Here is an 18,760-nt window from a genome sequence, read left to right as displayed (position 1 = left end):
TGCATCCCCTTTTCCCCTATATTTAATAACCATGTTGTTTGTACATCCATCTGTCTTATAATGAGTACTGATTCCATTTTTGGTTTAAGCATAGTTTATTTTAGAAATCAGATTTTATTTTTTTAGGCTAGATTGATGATGAATTTTGGACTTTTTGATTTATAGATTCTCAAGATGTAAGATTATGGGTTAAAAGGTTGGATATCAAAAAGCAAAATTTTCTGAATCCTTATGAATGGTAGACTGTTATGATTTAATTTTGATTTTATATTCTCATCTAAGTATTGTAGTTTTGTTTATTAAAATGTTTTTTATTTTTTTATTTTTTTTGGTGGACAGCAAAGCAAAGTTTATTGAGCGATAGTACAAAGTTTGAGTGATAGTATAAAGCTCCTGAAGAGGGAGGGGACCCGAGATGGTTGCCCTATTAAAATGTTTATTTTAAAGATACGCTTTAAAGTTTGTAACTAACAAATAACCCTCTTGAATATGTTGTCCTTTAACAGTTTTTTCATTAGGAACAAAGGAAAATTAATACTTTAAACATGTAAGAACTAATGATTTTTTTTTTTTTTTTTTTGTGGTATGTACTTTAGACTTGGGAACATGAACTAATTTTTTTTTTTTTTTTTAAAGACTTTAGGTAAAGTTGGCCGAGTACAACAGATTTATTCAGACAGTGATTTAAAGGTGGAAGTTTGTGGAACATCTTGGACATATAATCCAGCAGCAGTTTCCAAGGTGGCATCTGCAGGATCAGCCATTAGCAATGCATCTGGTGGTATGTTTGTATTGTTGTGTCTTTAAAAGTAACATGGTTTACATTAGAACCTCTGCTAATTCCTTGGTTCTCTTGTACAGCTAATGTCGTATATGTTCTTAGTTTTCTCCCAGATCATATGACCTCACTTAAATGTTGACTAGCGTCTACACTTTCGCTGAAGGCTTTTTCTCCCCCCCCCCCCCCCATATGATGAACAGTTTTTTTTCTGACTAAAGTATACCCTGGAAAATTTCCATAAATAGGTGCTTTTTCTTGGGTATTATATCAAGGGCTTTTCCACATCAAATCTGAGATAACTGAAATTCATCATTGTACTCTTTAGTCAGACTCTTGTTTTTTGCCAAGAAACATCACTTTCTTAAACTACTTTATTCTCTTTTTATTTTCAACATTATTGCTAGCAGATGGCTTTCTTCCTGGATATTTTTATATATCAGCCATATTTTTTTCTTACTATTTATTTTATTTTTATTTTTGTCTTTTTGAAAGATCTTATTTATTTATTTGTCAGAGAGAGAGAGCACAAACAGGGGGAGTGGCAGGCAAAGGGAGAAGCAGGCTTCCTGCTGAGCAAGGAGGCTGATGCAGGACTCAATCCCAGGACCCTGGGATCATAACCTGAGCCGAAGGGAGATGCTTAACCGACTGACACACCCAGGTGTCCTCTTACTATTTAATAAGAGTTATTATACTTGTAGAAATGTATAATAATAAGTAGAAAATCAGTTTGAAATATGCATAAGTAGAAAATAAGTAGGAAATCGTTTTGAAATGTGAATAAGCTGGATGCTTGGGTAGACTCATGCCAAAGTCTTTCCTTCCTTGTGCTCCAGCTTTATATACATAGCCTCAATTCATTCTAGAACAAATTGCAAATAACTGTGTATTGTCATTCAGAAAAGAAGGTAGAACCATAACTAAATATTAAGAAAGTAAAGGAAAACATTGGGTGACCTCCAATTTTATTTTATACTGCTTTCTACTTCCTCTGCTGCTGTCTCTTCTTTTCTGATGTAATTTGCTAGTGTGCTTAAAATTTAAATCAGGTGGTGTTTAGTTTTTTTACCTTGCAGTTAGATGGCATCACAGCAAGCTGACTACCTACAAATTCAAAGAACGAGAGATAGTTAATATCCTACTCAAATAAGTTGGACTTGGTGTTGGTCCTTTGCCTCACTTTGTGATTGCTTTGCTTTCTACTAAGTAAATCCAAGAATTAAGGAATAGAACTGGGTAGTTTCTCTACTGATTAATGCTGCTTAAAAAAAAAATCTTATGAAAGAGTCTATATAAATATATCCCTAGTTCTTTTTTTGTTTTAGTCAGTACCGATCACATGGCACCTGTTGAAGTATGTTAACACTTAGATGACCATTCTCAACAGAAAATCGGTTTGTCCCTACAACATTTCCCCAAATATTATAGAGATTACATTGCTTTTGAATCATAATCATTGATTTGTTGATTTATTCTAAGGTCTGTAGCATAGAGCTCTGAGATGTGGTATGCTTAAAACCTGAAAGGAAGTTTGTATTGTTATGGTACTCCCATTGTAGTGTGTTCATTTGTGATTATCTTTGGTATGACTTCTAAGTCTTGAATGGTTATTTATATGTAACTCTCTACTTTTTCTGAAATTATAACTTGAAATACATGAATTGGAGAAAACTGGGAATACTTATGAGTTGGAATTTAATGCAGCTTTATACGGTAGTAATTATAACTTGCATGGGTAATATGTATAATATAGTATGAAAATAACATTAATGATAGAAATAATAAAAATGGAAAAGTATGTATGTGTGGGTAATGCTTGTTTAGTAGTTAAGGTTTGAGATCCTCCTATGTTAGCAGCTTTATTTGATGCTTTACAGAAAGACTCTCCCAACTCTTGAAGAAATTATTTGAAACCCAAGAATCTGGTGACCTCAATGAAGAATTAGTTAAGGCTGCTGCCAATGGAGACGTTGCTAAAGTGGAAGATTTGCTAAAAAGACCAGATGTGGATGTGAGCATTTTAAAAATTATTTCAAGCATATACAAAAATAGAATAGTATAATGAACATTACAGTTCAATAATTATTGAGATTTTTCCACATGTGCTTCATCTATTCCTTCTTCTTTGTTTTTGTGAGATATTTTAAAGAAGACACTGGACATCATTCTTCAGTGTACTTTTCTAAAAGATATTGACATATTCTTATTTTAACACTGTGACCTTTTAAATTTATGATTGACAACATTTACACTTAGGTTTTTTAGTGGTCAGTGTCTTTTTCCATTTCTCATGGAAATGTCATCTTACCATGTCTTTTAAATATATTTTTGTAAATTTTATAAGCAGTTTTCTATCCCTCTTCTCAAACCATTTAATCTAAACCTTTTCCTGTGAAAGTTGACTATTTTATAGTTTATAATGCAGATGAATTAGAGATCATGCATTTTGTAAATCTTAATAGTTTATTGTATTTTACCATTCACATAAGCTGTATTTTAGGTGGTCCATTTTGGTTCTAGTCAGTGATTCATTGGCTTTGTTATTGGTACCGTGCTGGTACCAATATGATGTTCAGTGCTGGCCCAGAGACTGTAGTTGAAGTAGTACAACCTCATACTCCTAGGAGCTCATGTGGCATGTTAATTATTAGGGAGATGTCAGGTGCAGCTAGCACAGCACATGGTTTCTCAATTGTGAGATACGTCACAAATACTTTGTTTCAGAAGTCAAAGTACCAAATGATTTTTTATATTCAACCAAGCAGATTTAAATTATACTTAAATTTTTCTTCATTTAATTACTAATTTAGTTTTTTTTTAACTATATACATTCTAAAAATTTAAAGGGAAAAAATAGTTCTACAGGGTTGGTTATGAAAAACATTTCCTTCTCAGTTCTATTTACCTATTCTTCAGAGGCTACTGTGTTCACCTCTTTCAGTTGATTTTCTTCATATGTTTACCTCCACATCTTCCAGTAACATACTTCTATTGTTTTTTCTTGGTTTTTATGTTTTAGGTGTTATCTTTTGATACTTTACTGTGAAAATGAGGATTCAGCTTTCTTTGCCACCTCCAGCTCATTCCCTACACACACATACACACTCCTTTCAGGTTCTTAATGTGGTTAGGTTATATGGTAACTTCATTAAGATTAAAATTAATTGTGCATGTTATTATTTAAATGACATATCTGAACTGTGGACGATGCTAGATTATAGTTTCCTATATAACCATTTGCTTTCCTTGGTGTTCATAATTGTTCTTTTATCAAAAAAAAATTGAGGTGTAATTTACTTATAATGAAATACATGGATCAGTTTTGACAAATGCATACACATAATTCACACCCTTGTTAGATGTAGAACATTTTCTTTTTCTTTTTTTTTTTTTTTTTAAGATTTTATTTATTTATTTGACAGAGAGAGAGAGAGCCAGCGAGAGAGGGAACACAAGCAGGGGGAGTGGGAGAGGAAGAAGCAGGCTCATAGCGGAGGAGCCTGATGTGGGGCTCGATCCCACAACGCTGGGATCACGCCCTGAGCCGAAGGCAGACGCTTAACCGCTGTGCCACCCAGGCGCCCCTAGATGTAGAACATTTTCTTTATTCCAGGAAATTCACTTGTAGTTTTTCCCAGTCAGTCCCTCTTAACTTCAGACATAATTTAAAGTTTTTTTCATTTGTTTGTAATCTGTATTGTTATAATGAATTCTTCTGCAAACTTCTAATTGTCTAATCTCCCAAGACATTCAGGCACATCAGGTATGTGTTCATTTCATCTTCTGTGAGATGATAACAGGAGAAAATGTAGGTGACTTTGGGTATGGTGATGACTTTTCAGAAATAACACCAAAGACATCATCTGTGATCTTGTAGGACTTACAGTTTTGTGTTTTACATTTAGGTCTATGATACATTTTGGGTTAATTTTTATGAAGGGTATACAGTTTATGTCTAGATTCATTTTTTTCCTTTGGTTAGTCCTGGCATCGGCCAGTAGGTCTTTTGTTTTGGGCTAGTCTGACTCCCCAGAGAGGTCTCTTAATTCTTTTGCATAGAGGGTGTAAATCTGGCTGCCAAGCTCATGAATAGTGAGTAAGGGAAGTAGGCTTGGATTCTCAGCATTCATCATGTAAATATTTACATAAAACTTCTAATTTTAGTACTTTGCCCCAAAGTACTGAATACAGTGCTTGGTTTCTTTAGGCTAAGGAATACTTCACGCTTTCCAGAGAATAAACTTTAAGGTTTCTGCTCGTGTCACAGTGGACCACTAGCTCAGCTGAGCGGAGTGAGAGAATCCAGGGATATAAATGCTTTTAAAACAAATTGTTAACCAGTGCTTTTGCATTTAGCACCAACCACCACATTATCCCCATATCCAGAGGTATCCAGTCAATACCTGAGCTTTTTTGGTTTCCGTGGTGTAAGGGTTACTTCTAGGTTTTTCTCGTAGCAGGTTTAGGGGCTGCTTTTCAGCTTCCTGTATAGGTGCTTGCATGTGTGTCTGTGTGTGTGTGTGTTATTTTGCTAGTTCTAATTATCTTTGTGGATTGAGGCTTCAAAGAAAATAAAACTTTACTCTTTTAGTAAGATGTTGAGAGGTTATGAAGACAAGTGCAATCCAACCTTTAAAGAACACTTACAAGTATATACCTTTTTAAAAAAGTTTTATTGAGATATAAATGTTTATACCACTAATAAATACATAGGGGTATGGTCTGTAAGTCTCACAGTACTGAAAAACTGTTCTCTTGCCTTATATCAGCTCAGCTTCTAGCTCTTCGAATGGGATTTCCTGTTTTTCATAGCATCCTCTTCTTGATTTTTAGATGTAAAGGATTCTTGAACATCTCTAACTGAAGTTTCTTACTTGAACGTTTTATTTCTCTCCATTTGTTTCTTCCAGTTATTTTTTTCTTTCTTTTTTTTGAAATTATTTTTTGTGTGTTTTTCAATTTTTGAGGTCTTCCTTAAATCTCTGATCTTTGGTTGCCCGTTTGTATCTGAGTAAGACATTAAAAAGCTTATTGGTAGCTCTCTTTGCTTGGATAGGATTTAGTGACTGATTTTGCATTATGGTGAGTGCATGTGGAGCTTTTGGGGTCTTTAAATGCTATCATGTAAAGGTCTGTTGTCCATGGCTATTCAGTTGTTTAAGGGAGGAAACCATTTTTCTGTCTACGGACTAGATGCATGGCAGCTAATGTCCTATCCTTGAGTTTGAGAAGAGTGGCCTGGAGTGTGGCCATTGCACTCAGACTTCTACCTGGGGTTTTTCTTCTTAGCCCTCTGATGTGCTTCCTTTGGAAGGCTTTGACTGTGTGTGGGGTTTCCCAGGTTTTGTATTCCTTTTCTCTATAAAGTCAGTTTTCTCCTTTTCAAAAATGTGTTGCTTTTTATTATTTTCTAATGTTAGCTTTCCTTTTGTCTTTATGGCTTTTTATGTTTTTAATTATTTTAATGTCTTTTTAATGTAGTCCGAGGAGGAATAGGATATAAGTGTGTGGTCAGGCTACCATCTTTAACCATCTTCTATGGTTGTTTATTTTTTAAAGATTATATTTATTTACTTAAGAGAGAGAGTATGCATGGAAGCAGGGGCAGGGCAGGGGGAGTGGGGGAAACAGACTCCCAGCTGAGCACAGAGCCTGATGCAGGGCTTTATCCCAGGACCCTGAGACCATGACCTGAGCCGAAAGCAGACACTTAACCAACTTGAGCCACCCAGGTGCTTCCATCTTTTATGGTTTTATGGATGGGAGTGAACGGGGTGGGCTTACGAAATTACACTTAGCCTTGGGTATGTCATGGAGAAATTATGCATTTACACAACATCCGAAATGAAGAAAAGGTTGGAAATTACTGCTTTATGCCATAGTTGTATACAGCTGCCCTACTAATTCGTTCATGTATTCCTCATGACAGTTTGCTGACAGTATTCAGTATATTTGTCAAATTGAATTTATTTATATAGTAGACAGTATCTTTTCTAAAAGTTTTCCATTCACTTTGCTCCTTTATTTTCATTGAAACGTAGACTCTGAGCTTTAATAATTCAAATGGAGGTAAATATATAGAACTAATATAACTTTTCTCCCTCACTTCCTTTCTTTTTTCAGCTTTGCAGATTGGCTAAAACAGTTCTTTGATAGCTCTTCGAACAATGGAACTTTCATCTTAAAAAAAAAAAGAAAAAAGAAAAATGTTTGCTCCCCTCCCTAAATTACAGAAAAGTTTCTGGTGATCTGTACTAGGATATGTGGAATACCAACCTAAATGATTTTCAAAGAATCATACGATGTGCTAGATTTATTTTTTTTATTTTTATTTTTTTCCAGTGTGCTAGATTTAAACCTATACTTTATATTGGCTCTTTGTGATTTGTGACAATCCTTCACCCTTTTTTTTTTTTTTTTAATTTAGGTAAATGGACAGTGTGCTGGTCACACAGCTATGCAAGCTGCTAGTCAGAATGGACATGTTGACATTTTGAAGTTACTTTTGAAGCAAAATGTGGATGTAGAAGCAGAGGTAATTAAACTAAGCTTGAAAATTACTTAAGTAAAAAATTAATGTTCTAGAAATGGTGCTTATATATTATGAGATGAATTGCTTTCACTCCTAAAATTTAATAATCACCTAAGGGTCTTCTGATTGAAAAGAAAAATTTGACAAGAAATAACTTGAAGCATTTCTTGTTTCTCTTTGGCCTCTCAATATTGTAGATGTAACCCTAAGTGAAGATGGGAGTTGAGTTTTCCTTTACTGGTAGGACCACCATGCTGCTGGGAACCCAGATGGGTTCATCCAAGAATCAGACTAAAGAAGTTGAGAGAAGGGGAATATATAGATCATGTAGGTCAAGATTTTTACTGATCAGTGACTCTCAGAGGCCTTTCTTTATTTTAATCTCGTAAGGGAATCAGTATATTAGAATTTGTTTAGTCTTATTTTTTCTTGACCTTAATGTGGATTTTTGAAAATTTTAACAGTGCATGTTTATCATTATATGTGTGTATCTATGCTTAATTTAATTGAGAGTATATTCTTTTAAAAGGGAAATGAATACTTTTTACTATCATTGGAATTTCAGTTGATAATCTCTATGTGTGTTGTGAAGGATGTTTTCCTTTGTTACAGCATACTATAACCTCATTATTGAAAAAATACATTAAAATAACATTTATTGTAGTCTAGTGGAAGGTTATTTAGGAATAAGTCAAATCCTATCAAATTTAGACTAGGCAGAAAGTTGTAATTTTGTCCAAATGATACTCTCATCTAAGGAAGCTTAATGACTTGATTTTCTGAGGGCTAAATTAGTGGACCAGCCTGTTTTTATTAATTAAAAAGTTTTGAAGACACATATTTGAAATGAGAAGTCTTGCATTGTTTTTGTTTTTTTCTCAGATTGAATGTATTTTGATTTGTTGGACAGCTACTAAAGAATCAGTGGTGTTGTAGTTGTAAATAAGTCATTTCTGACGTTGGAATTTTCTGTTGTCTAAAAAAAACCTTGAACTTTAAATTAGCAGGTAGATGTCTATAAACTATATGATAGTTTCATTACTGTGATATCTTTATGAATGAGATTATATGATTTGATTTTGTTTTCACAGTAGTAATTTTTAATTTGCATCTTTCTTGGTAATGAATTTAGGAACCCAGTATATGCTACAAGGTTTCTTTTGGTAATGAAAGACTTAATTTAAATTTAATATTTTGTAAATGGAAGACACTTACTTTATTGTGTTATTGTTTTCATCTGGCTTGGGGAAATGGAATGAAATTCCCTGAGTTGAATACCCGATTTTTAAAAAAGATTTTATTTATTTATTTGAGAGAGAGAGAGTGCGCACAAGCAGGGAGGGGCAGAGGGAGAGGGAGAAGCAGGCTCCCTGTGGAGCCGGAAGCCCAATGAAGATGTGGCTCAATCCCAGACCCTGAGATTATGACCTCAGCCAAAGGCAGATGCTTAACCAACTAAGCCACCCAGGCACCCCAAATATCCCATTTTTTATTTAATGAATCCAGAAACTACAATAGCAACAACTACTAAAATACCAAAGCCCTTCTGATTATAGCTAATAAGACAAGAGGCCAAAAATAAAATTTTTTGCTTAATTTTTTATAAAGTGTACTTTCTGATTCAGAATTTAATTAATAAAGCAGACAACATTGGACTGTCTAGCCATTTGTATTTCTAAAGACTTCTTCTTCATACCAGAGGTTGTGCACAATGGTGGTGCAGCTGTGGGGGTGGGAACAAAGTTCGCACTGTTCCTTAACTGAACTCAAATATAAAACAAATGGTTAGTTGATCCCATAGACCTGGTAAGATTGGAGTTGGAGTGTGGCTCAGTAAGTTAAGTGTTTGCAAATATTTCTTTGAGAAAGTTTGAGAATTAGGTCTGTTACTAGATCAGTGGGGATATATTTGGACTTCAACCATACCACCTCATTTGGATTTCCATTCTGTGCATGTCTGTTTTAAAAAACCTTGTAGGCAAAGGGAGGTAGGTAGGGGAATGAGATATTGGGTAATGGGCATTAAGGAGGACACTTGATGTAAAGAGCACTGAGTGTTATATGCAACTGATGAATCACTAAATTCTGCCCCTGAAACTAATAATACACTATATGCTAACTAAATTGAATTTAAATAAAAAGTTTTAAAAAATAAATAAGTAAAAACCATTGTAGGCAGATGTAGTTTATAGAAATAGTGTGAGAAAGGAATTTTTATACATCAGGTTAAATTAATAATACAGTTTCCCAATTGGCAGAGAAAAAGCACGTTTAAAAATTGGGTTAAAATATAAATACAATTCATAGCCTAAAAATAAGACAAAAAATCATGAAAGTATCATTTTTCTAGAATTTAAGAATTTATTAGAAACAGCAATATAGTTTTTTAGAACAGTGGTTCTCAGCTGGGGGCATTTTTTGGAAATATCTGGGAACATTTTTGATTGTCACAACTGGTGGTGATAAAAACTGAGGGTGCTACTAAGCATCCCGTAGTGCACAGGACAGCTCCCACAGCAGCCTCTCTGGTCCCAAATGTACGTATTGCCAAAGTTGAGAAACGCTGGTTTAAAAGTTGGAGAAAATAGCTTATTTTACAAATTTGTGATTCATCACTTGCCAGCCTGTTTATAACATGATTTGTCATTACTAATTTTTTTTATTATTGAACATTTAAAATATTTATAAAAGTAGAATAGTACAATGAATCCTATGTTCCCATCACCCCACTTCAATTATTTGTCACGGCCAATTTTGACTTAATCTGTACCCTCCTCCCTCTCTACCTCCTCTACTGAATTATACTGAAGCAGATCCAGATACATTATTTCATCCGTAAATATTTTAGTATGTATCCCAAAAGTGCTCTTTTTCTTAAACTTCATTATATCTTTACCAAATGTAAAAACAATGATAATTAACAGTAATTTAAAAAAATTTAATTGTATTAAAAGTTTTGAGGTTAGCTGAAGAATAAAGAGAATAATATATTTTGTTCTCTAGTTATCTCATTTGTAACCTTTCATTTTTTTCATCTGCCTTAGGAGGGGAGCTTAAGATAGTATAGATTAGGGGTTGCAAACTGTAGTCTGCAGGCCAAATCCAGCCCTCCATTTATATTGCTTAGTATTATTGGAATACAGCACATCCATTCATTTATTTATTGTGTGTGGTCACTTTCATGTTACAACTGCAGAATTGATTAGTTGTGTGGCTTGTCAACCTGAAATACTTTCTGGTCCTTCAAGAAAAGTTTGCTGGCCCCTTGTATAGATGACTATTGCATTTTTTTTTTTAGTTGATTTAAGCTTTTCTTAAACTAAATTATTTGGTGTATATTATACCTTTCTAATTTGTGATATCAGATTACATTTTTTTCCTATTTCTTTTTCTTAGGGAAAACTCAGCTATTTTGGAAAGTTGTCTCCATGCATGACCTACTGAGTACAGTAGGATTACATTTGTTTCCTCCTTAATGTATAGGTAAAGGCACTGAGGACTGTGAGATCTTAGGTATGTTTTTATATGTGAGCTAATTTTGGATCCTGCAGGGACTCTATATATTTTTTCCCCAATGATGAATTATAATAAGAAAGGTGTGGAGGATTGAATGAAAGACCAGCTTAAAAAAGTATGTCATTTATAGTAAGCTTTCAAATACAGTACAGATATGTACTACTGCAGTTGTCTGAAAATTTGGAGCGGTTTTATCATTAAAAAGTTAACGAAAACTGTTGTGAGGGAGAGGACTAATAGTAGAGAACAATACTAAATTATGTCAGAAAACTCACGTTTTAATGGTATTGTTGCTGTCTAAAGTGATACTGGGCAAAAAATTTAATTGGTATAAGCTTCAGTTTCCTTATCTATGATAGTAACTTAAAGGGTTCGGGTAAGGGAAGTAAGATACTATTTATAGTACACAGCGACACCAAGGGAATCTCTGGTGTTATTATCGCCTTTGTTTGATTGTTTCTTTCCAACTGGTAGAAGGTAGAGAATATGGTTTCTTAAGAAACAGGTACTAATTCTGTCTGATTCTTATCTAGTAATGAAAACAAAGCTGTAGAAATATTTTATGTAACTGTAAAACTGAAAGGGAAAGGACAGGTGGGCTTCAGGACTGGTCAGTTTAAGGAAATTCTTCTCTTAAAAATAAATCAGGACTCAGGATGGTAACCTCCAAAATGGCTCTAGGAATTGGTTGTACATAGTTCCTGAGGATCCATGTTAATTCAGATTTTGAATGGAGGCTCCCCCACCTCCCTACCCTGATGCTTCACCCCCAAAACTGGCACTATGAAGAATGTGGAGTGCCAATAAAAGATTAGATTTGTAAGACCCAGAAAACAGTCTTTAAGTTGCCTTTTACAGGAAGGCAGACTAAAATCTGAGATTGCCCCAACAAAACAGGTCAAGCTTTAAAAGGAGACACACCAGAGTTTTTGTCTCCCCTTATCTGCAAATTCTTTCAGTTGCTCAATTGGAGTTTTAAGAAATCATCACTGATTTATCTTTTGTTTTTTCATATGCCTCATCTGGTCCATCACTAAATCCTATTGGCTCTTTAGAATATATCCAGAATTTAAACAATTTTTACCCTTCCTGCTGCTACCACCCTGGTCCTCACATTTCTTCCCCCAGATAGCCTCCTGACTTTCTCTCTTGCTCCCTTCAGCTGTTTAATCAAACCCACCCTGGGAGGCCATCCTTTGGCTGTCCTATCTAATCCTTCTTACCTGCGATATTTTTTCTTTGACCTTTTTACTACCTAACATTTACATTTTATTTACTTATTTTGTTTATAATGTAGGAACTTTATTTTGCCCATTGCTGTATCCCTAGTGTCCAGAACAATACTGGGCTTGTAGTAGGCACCCAGTACTCACTGACTCAATCAAGCAGAATGCACTACTTCCAGACAATTGTGTTGAAGTTTAGAATACCAGCATCTTGGTGAATTAAATGCGTTTTAGGGAAAAGAAGATGAAGTACTATTACTTACTATATCTAGGGATAATAAAATAGTTGAACTAGTTTACTGTAAGTGTCAGCATATTCAGGAAATGTTTAATTCCATTGGTGTTAAAAATCACAGTGGTTACTGAGAAGATTCTGGGAATATAGTGGTGTATGAAGTAGTAGACATCTCCCCACCTAGATAACAACTGCACTGGCAGAATTCTTTCTGATGTAACTGTTTTAGAACTCTGGATTCTTTTGAAGTCTTGCTACGTCCAGCGGAGGGCTTAGAGGTTAATTGTGGCTGATTTTTGTCAATTTTAGCTCTTAGTTCAGCAGGCACTATACCTCACCTTCCAGCCCAGTGGCAGGCAGCCGTGTTTATGTTCTTAGATCACCCTGTAGGGGCCAGGATGGGCAAACCCCTTTCTACAAATACCAGGATCTGTGTTCTGATCACTGATTTCTGCTTCTAACCGTGGGAGTGCAGACTGACGGGTGGGCAGCCATTGTTGCATTCTCCATTGTTGTATGCCATTTCCCCTTGGCTGAAGTGACTTCCAGAAGATCTGAGGAATGGTACCCTTCCCTGCTCCCCCACCCCATTTTTTTTTTCTTTTTCTCCTTTTGGGATCCTCGCATTAGAGACTAGGACATTCAAAAGCAGCTACATATATGAGAAATTAGGAAGTCACTGCACATGGCCAAGGAAAGGTGCAGGCTCAGAAAAGACCTTACATTTACACTTCAGGCCATAAAGACAAAGACAGTCTAAAACAATAAAAAAAGGGCACCTTGGTGGCTCGGTTGTGCAACTGCCTTCAGCTCAGGTCATGATCCTGAAGTCCCAGGGTCAAGTCCCGCATTGGGCTCCCTGCTCAGTGCGGAGTCTGCTTCTCCTTTTGACCCCGCCTCCATGCTCTCTCTCTCAAATAAATAAATAAAATCTTAAAAAAAAAAATCAAAACAAAAACAAAACAAAAACAAAAAATAACAAATCCTGCAGAAGGGGGAGAATCTGATATCCAGAGTTACCACATTATTAGAATAAAATGTCCAGCTGTCAATAAAAATCACAAGGCATACCAAGAAACAGGAAAGTACGGTCCATTTAAAGGAAGAAAAATAAGCCAACAGAAACTCCCTGAGGGAAAAAACCAGGTGTAGACTTAATAGACAAAGACTCTAAAACAATTATCTTAAAGATGCTCCAAGAACTAGTTGAAGATGAGAAGAAAGCCAAGGAATGATGTATGAACAAAATGTAAATATCAGTGAAGACATAGATAACCAAAAAAGGCACCAAGAAGAAATTCTGAAGTTGAAAAGTTTAAGAACCTGAAATCAAAAATTCATAGAGGAATTCAAAGGCAGATTTAACCAGACAGAAGACAGAACCAGTGAACTGGAAGTTAAGGCAATCAAAATTACAGAGTCTGGGGAATAGAAAGAAAAAAGATTGAAGAAAAATGAACAGAGCCTTAGGGATGTATAGGACACTATCAGTGTGGACCATTGTATGCATTGTGGGAGTTTGAGAAGGAGAAGGGATTGGATGAGGGTTGGGTGGGGGGAGAGAGGAAAGTGCAGAGAGATTATTTGAAGAAACTATGGCCAGAAATTTCCCAAATACGATGAAAGACATGACTATAAACATCCGGGAAGCCCAGTGAATTCCAAGTAGGATGAACTAAGACCCATACTGAGACATATTATAATCAAACTTCCAAGAGCCAAGGCCAAAGAATCTTGAAAGCAGAAAGAGGTGACTTGTCACTTACAAGGATCCTCATAAGATTTTCAAATTTCTCATCAGAAACTTTGGAAGCCAGAAGATAATGGTAGACTGATGTATTCGGGTGCTAAAAAGAAAAAAAAAAAAATTTGTCAACCAAGAATCCTATCTCTAGCAAAACTCTCCTTCAAAAGTGACAGAGAAATTCAGACATTCCCCAGAACTCAGGGAATTTACCACCCGACCTGTCTTGCAAGAAATCCCAAAGGAAGTCCTGCAGATTGAAATGAAAGAATATTAGATAGTAACCTGAAGCCATATGAGGAAGTAAAATCTCAATAAGAGTATTATATGTTGGCAGTTATAGAAGATAGCATTATTTTAATGATTTAAATTCTTCTTTTTGTTTCCCACATGATTTAAGAGACTAATACATTAAATTATTAGTCTAAAATCTAGCATTATTGTAACTTTGGTTTGTAAATCCACATTTTGTTTTCTATATAATTTAAGAAACTGATGGATTTAAAAAATTATTAGTTTATGTTTTTGATTACACAGTGTACAGAGTTGTAATTTTGTGATAACAGTAACTGAAAGGAGTACAGATAGAGCTGTAAATGAGTTGTTGTTTGTTTTTTGTTGTTTTTTAAGACTTTATTTGAGATAGAAAACACGAGCAGGGAGAGAGGGGCAGAGGAGAGGAAGGGCAAGAAGCGGACTCCCCACTGAGCAAGGAGCCCAACATGGGGCTCGATCCCAGCATCCTGGGGTCATGACCTGAGCCGAAGGCAGATGCTTAACTGACTGAGCCACTCAGGTGCCCCTGTAAATGAGTTTTCAATTAGCACTAATCAGACCTTGGATAAACCTCATTGGCTATGATACTGCCACTGTGCAAAGCTTGTAAATGAATTTTTATATGTTATGGAAGCTAAGTAAAATGTTTTTTACTTCAAAACATCAACTAAGTATAAAAGAGAGAGTAATGTAGGAAATGAGGCAACAAAAGCTATGTGGCATCTAGAAAACTTACAGCAAAATGACAGAAGTAAGTTATTCCTTGTCAATAATTACTTTAAATATAGGTGGATTAGGGGTGCCTGGGTGGCACAGCGGTTGAGCGTCTGCCTTCGGCTCAGGGCGTGGTCCCGGCGTTGCGGGATCGAGCCCCATGTCAGGCTCTTCCACTATGAGCCTGCTTCTTTCTCTCCCACTCCCCCTGCTTGTGTTCCCTCTCTCGCTGGCTGTCTCTATCCCTGTCGAATAAATAAATAAAAAATCTTTAAAAATAAATAAATAAATAAATAAATAAAGGTGGATTAAACTATAAGAGACCGGCAGAATAGATTTAAAAATGATCTAATATATTCTGTGTATAGGAGACTCACTTTAGATGCATAGATACAAATAGGTTTAAAGTGAAAGGATGGGAAAAGATATTAATGCATATAGTAACCAAAAAAGGGCAGGGAAAGCTGTACTAATTTTAGACAAAGTAGACTTTATTTATTTATTTTTTAAGATTTATTTATTTATTTATGTAACAGAGAGACAGCCAGCGAGAGAGGGAACACAGCAGGGGAGTGGGAGAGGAAGAAGCAGGCTCCCAGCGGAGGAGCCCGATGTGGGACTCGATCCTGGAACGCCGGGATCACACCCTGAGCCGAAGGCAGACGCTTAACGACTGCGCTACCCAGGCGCCCCTAGACAAAATAGACTTTAAATCATGAAGGTTGTAGGAGACAAAGGACGTTGTATATTAATAAAAAGTGAAATACAGCAAGAAGCTATAAGAATTATAAATATTTATATACTTAAAAATAGACCGTACAGATATATGAAAAAAATTAACAGAAGTGAAGGGAAAAAGACATTTTTACAATACTAGTTTGAGACTCAGTATCCTAGTCTCAATAATGTATAGAACAACCAGACAGAAGATAAGTAAAGAAATATGAGGACATTAACAACACAATAAAGCCAACTAGAGCTAATAGACATCTTCAGAACACTCTACCTAACAAGAACATGTACATTCCTCTCAAGTGCACCTGGTGTGTTATTTGTGGTAGACTGTATGTTAAGTCACAAATTAAGTCTCAATAGATTTAAAAAGGGAGATGTCTTACAAAGTATTTTCTTTGACCACACTTTGATGAAGTTAGAAATCAATAATGCAAGAAAAACTGGAAAAATCACACATTTGTGGATATTAAATAACATATTTTAAGCAATGAATGGGTTAAAGAAATTGCAAGGGAAATAAGACAATACTGAGAGATGAATGAAAACAAAAGCAGAACATACTAAAACCTGTGGGATGTAGTGAAAGCAGTGCTAAGGGGGAAATTTATAGCTATAAATGCTTACATTTAAAAAATTGGTCACAAATCAACAATCTAATTTGACAACTTAAGGAATTAGAAAAAAAGAAATTCAAAGACAGCAGAAAGAATGAAATAATAAGTATTTGAGCAGAGATAAATAAAACAGAATAGAAGAGCTATAGAGAAAATCACTGAAACCACAAGTTGGTTTGATCAACAGAATGATAAATGTTTATTTAGCTAGATTGATTAGGAAAAAACACTCAGATTACGAAAATCAGAAATGAAAATGGGGACATTACTACCAATTCTACAGAAGTGGAAAGGTTTAAAAGAGACTACTGTAAACAGTTATATGCCAACAAATGGGATAACCTAGATGAACCGGACAAATACGTAGAAACACAAAACCTACTAAGACTGAATCATGAAAATATAGGAAGTCTGAATATACCTATAACTAGTAAGAAGATTGAATCAGTAATTAAAAAAATCTGACAAAGAAAAGCCCTGGACCTGCTTGATTCACTGATGAATTCTACCAAACATCTAAAGAAGAACTAACACCATTTGTTCTTTTTTTTTTTTTTTTTTTTTTTTGAGTAAAGTAATAGAGTTTTATTTTAAATGAGGATACAGAAAAAGCTCTCAGGAGTGAGAGGGGTTCCCAGCAGGGTTGCCCTAACACCATTTGTTCTGAAATTTGTCCAAAATAACGAAGAGGAGAGGACACTTACTGAGTCATTCTGTGAAGCCAGCATTACCCTAATATCACAGCCAGACAAAGATAGCATACGAAAACTACAAACCAATATCCCTAGTGAACATTGACGTAATATTCCTCAATAAAATACTAACAAATCATATTCAGCATATTAAAAGGGTTCTACACCATGCCCAAGTTGGATTTATTCTTGGAATGAAGGATGGTTTAGCATACAAAAATTGATCAATGTGATATATACCACATTAACAGAATGAAGGGGAAAAACTATGTGACCATCTCAATTGATGTAGAAAAAGCATTTGATTAAATTCAATAGCCTTTTATGATAAAAAGCAGCAAACTAGGAATGAAGCCATATATGAAAACGTCGTAATAAAAGCCATATATGAAAAACTGAAAACTTGTCCTCTTGAATCAGGAAAAAGATAAGGATGCTCACTTTTCCACTCATATTCAACATGGTACTGGAAGTCCTAGCCAGAATAATTAGGCAAGAAAAAGAAATAAAAGGCATTCACACTGGAAAGGAAGAAGTAAAATTATCTCTGCAGATTATATGATCCTATATGTAGAAAACCATAAAGTTCCACACAAAAAACTTTAGAACTAATTAAGATACTCAGCAAAGTAGCAAAACACAAAAGCTAGTTTCATTTCTGTACATTAACCATCAACAATCAATAGAGGATATTAATAAAACAGCTCCATTTATAATAGCATCAAAAATAATAAAAAAATACTTACAAATTAATTTAACCGAAGAGGTGGAAGACTTGTACAGTGAAAAATATAAAACACTACTGAAAGAAATTAAAGAAGATATAAGTAAGTGGAAACATATTTCATGTTCATGGATTGGAAGAATTTGTATTATGATGTCCAAACTGATTCACAGATTCAGGGCAAATCTTGACATAATCTCAGTGATGTTTTTTGCAGAAATGGAAAAATCCATCCTACAATTCAGTATGTCATCTCAGGATACCCCCAAATAGTCGAAACCATGTTGAAAAAGAATAACAAATTTGGAAGACTCATTCTTCCTAATTTCAAAACTTACTACAAAGCTGCAACAATCAGAACAGTGTGGTACTGACATAAATACAGATATATAAACCAATGGAATGGAAGAATGGAATAAAGAGTCCAGTAACAAATCCTTGCGTACATGGTCAAATAATTTTTGACAGGGGTGCCAAGACCATTCAGTGGGGGAAAGAACAGTCTTTTCAATAAATGGTGCTGGGAAAACAGAGTATCTATGTACAAAAGAATGAAATTGGACCCTTACCTAACATTGTCTATGGGAATTAACTCAGAAGGTCAAAGACCTAAATGTAAAAGCTAAAGGTATAAAACTCTTGGAAGAAAACATAGGGCAAAGCTCTCAACATTGGATTTGACAATGATTTGTTGGGTATGACACTGAAGGCACAGGCAACAAAAGAAGAAATAGACAAATTGGACTTGATGAAAATTAAAAACTTCTGTGCACCAAAGGACCCTATCAACCCTGAAAAGGCAACTTAAAGAATGTGGGACAATACTGGCAAATTGTATGTTGGATAATGGGTTGATATCCAAAATATATACAGATTTCTTAAAACTCAGCAACTGCAAAAAAGCCTGATTCACAACTGGACAAGGGACTTGAGTAGACATTTCTCCAGAGATATATATGAATGGCTCATAA

General features: G+C 35.0%; 1 protein-coding gene and 1 non-coding gene across 2 annotated transcripts in view; one reads left to right on the top strand and one right to left on the bottom strand.

Moving 5' to 3' along the window:
- The window catches only part of MIB1 (MIB E3 ubiquitin protein ligase 1), a 134,008-nt gene that overhangs the window by 57,212 nt on the left and 58,036 nt on the right, over positions 1-18,760 (top strand). The window contains exons 8-10 of the mRNA XM_026496075.4: positions 637-781; positions 2,659-2,792; positions 7,209-7,316. Coding sequence (XP_026351860.1) covers positions 637-781; positions 2,659-2,792; positions 7,209-7,316 — 387 coding nt within the window. The remainder of the gene's footprint in view (positions 1-636; positions 782-2,658; positions 2,793-7,208; positions 7,317-18,760) is intronic.
- Positions 14,770-14,915, bottom strand: LOC113253578 (U4 spliceosomal RNA). The gene has a single exon (XR_003315469.1). It is a non-coding gene; the product is annotated as a U4 spliceosomal RNA (small nuclear RNA).

Source organism: Ursus arctos, unplaced genomic scaffold (genome assembly GCF_023065955.2).
Source record: "Ursus arctos isolate Adak ecotype North America unplaced genomic scaffold, UrsArc2.0 scaffold_17, whole genome shotgun sequence".
In the NCBI taxonomy this organism is placed as follows: domain Eukaryota; kingdom Metazoa; phylum Chordata; class Mammalia; order Carnivora; family Ursidae; genus Ursus; species Ursus arctos.
The sequence above is the reverse complement of the archived record's forward strand: the minus strand, read 5'-3'. Positions and strand labels throughout refer to the sequence as shown.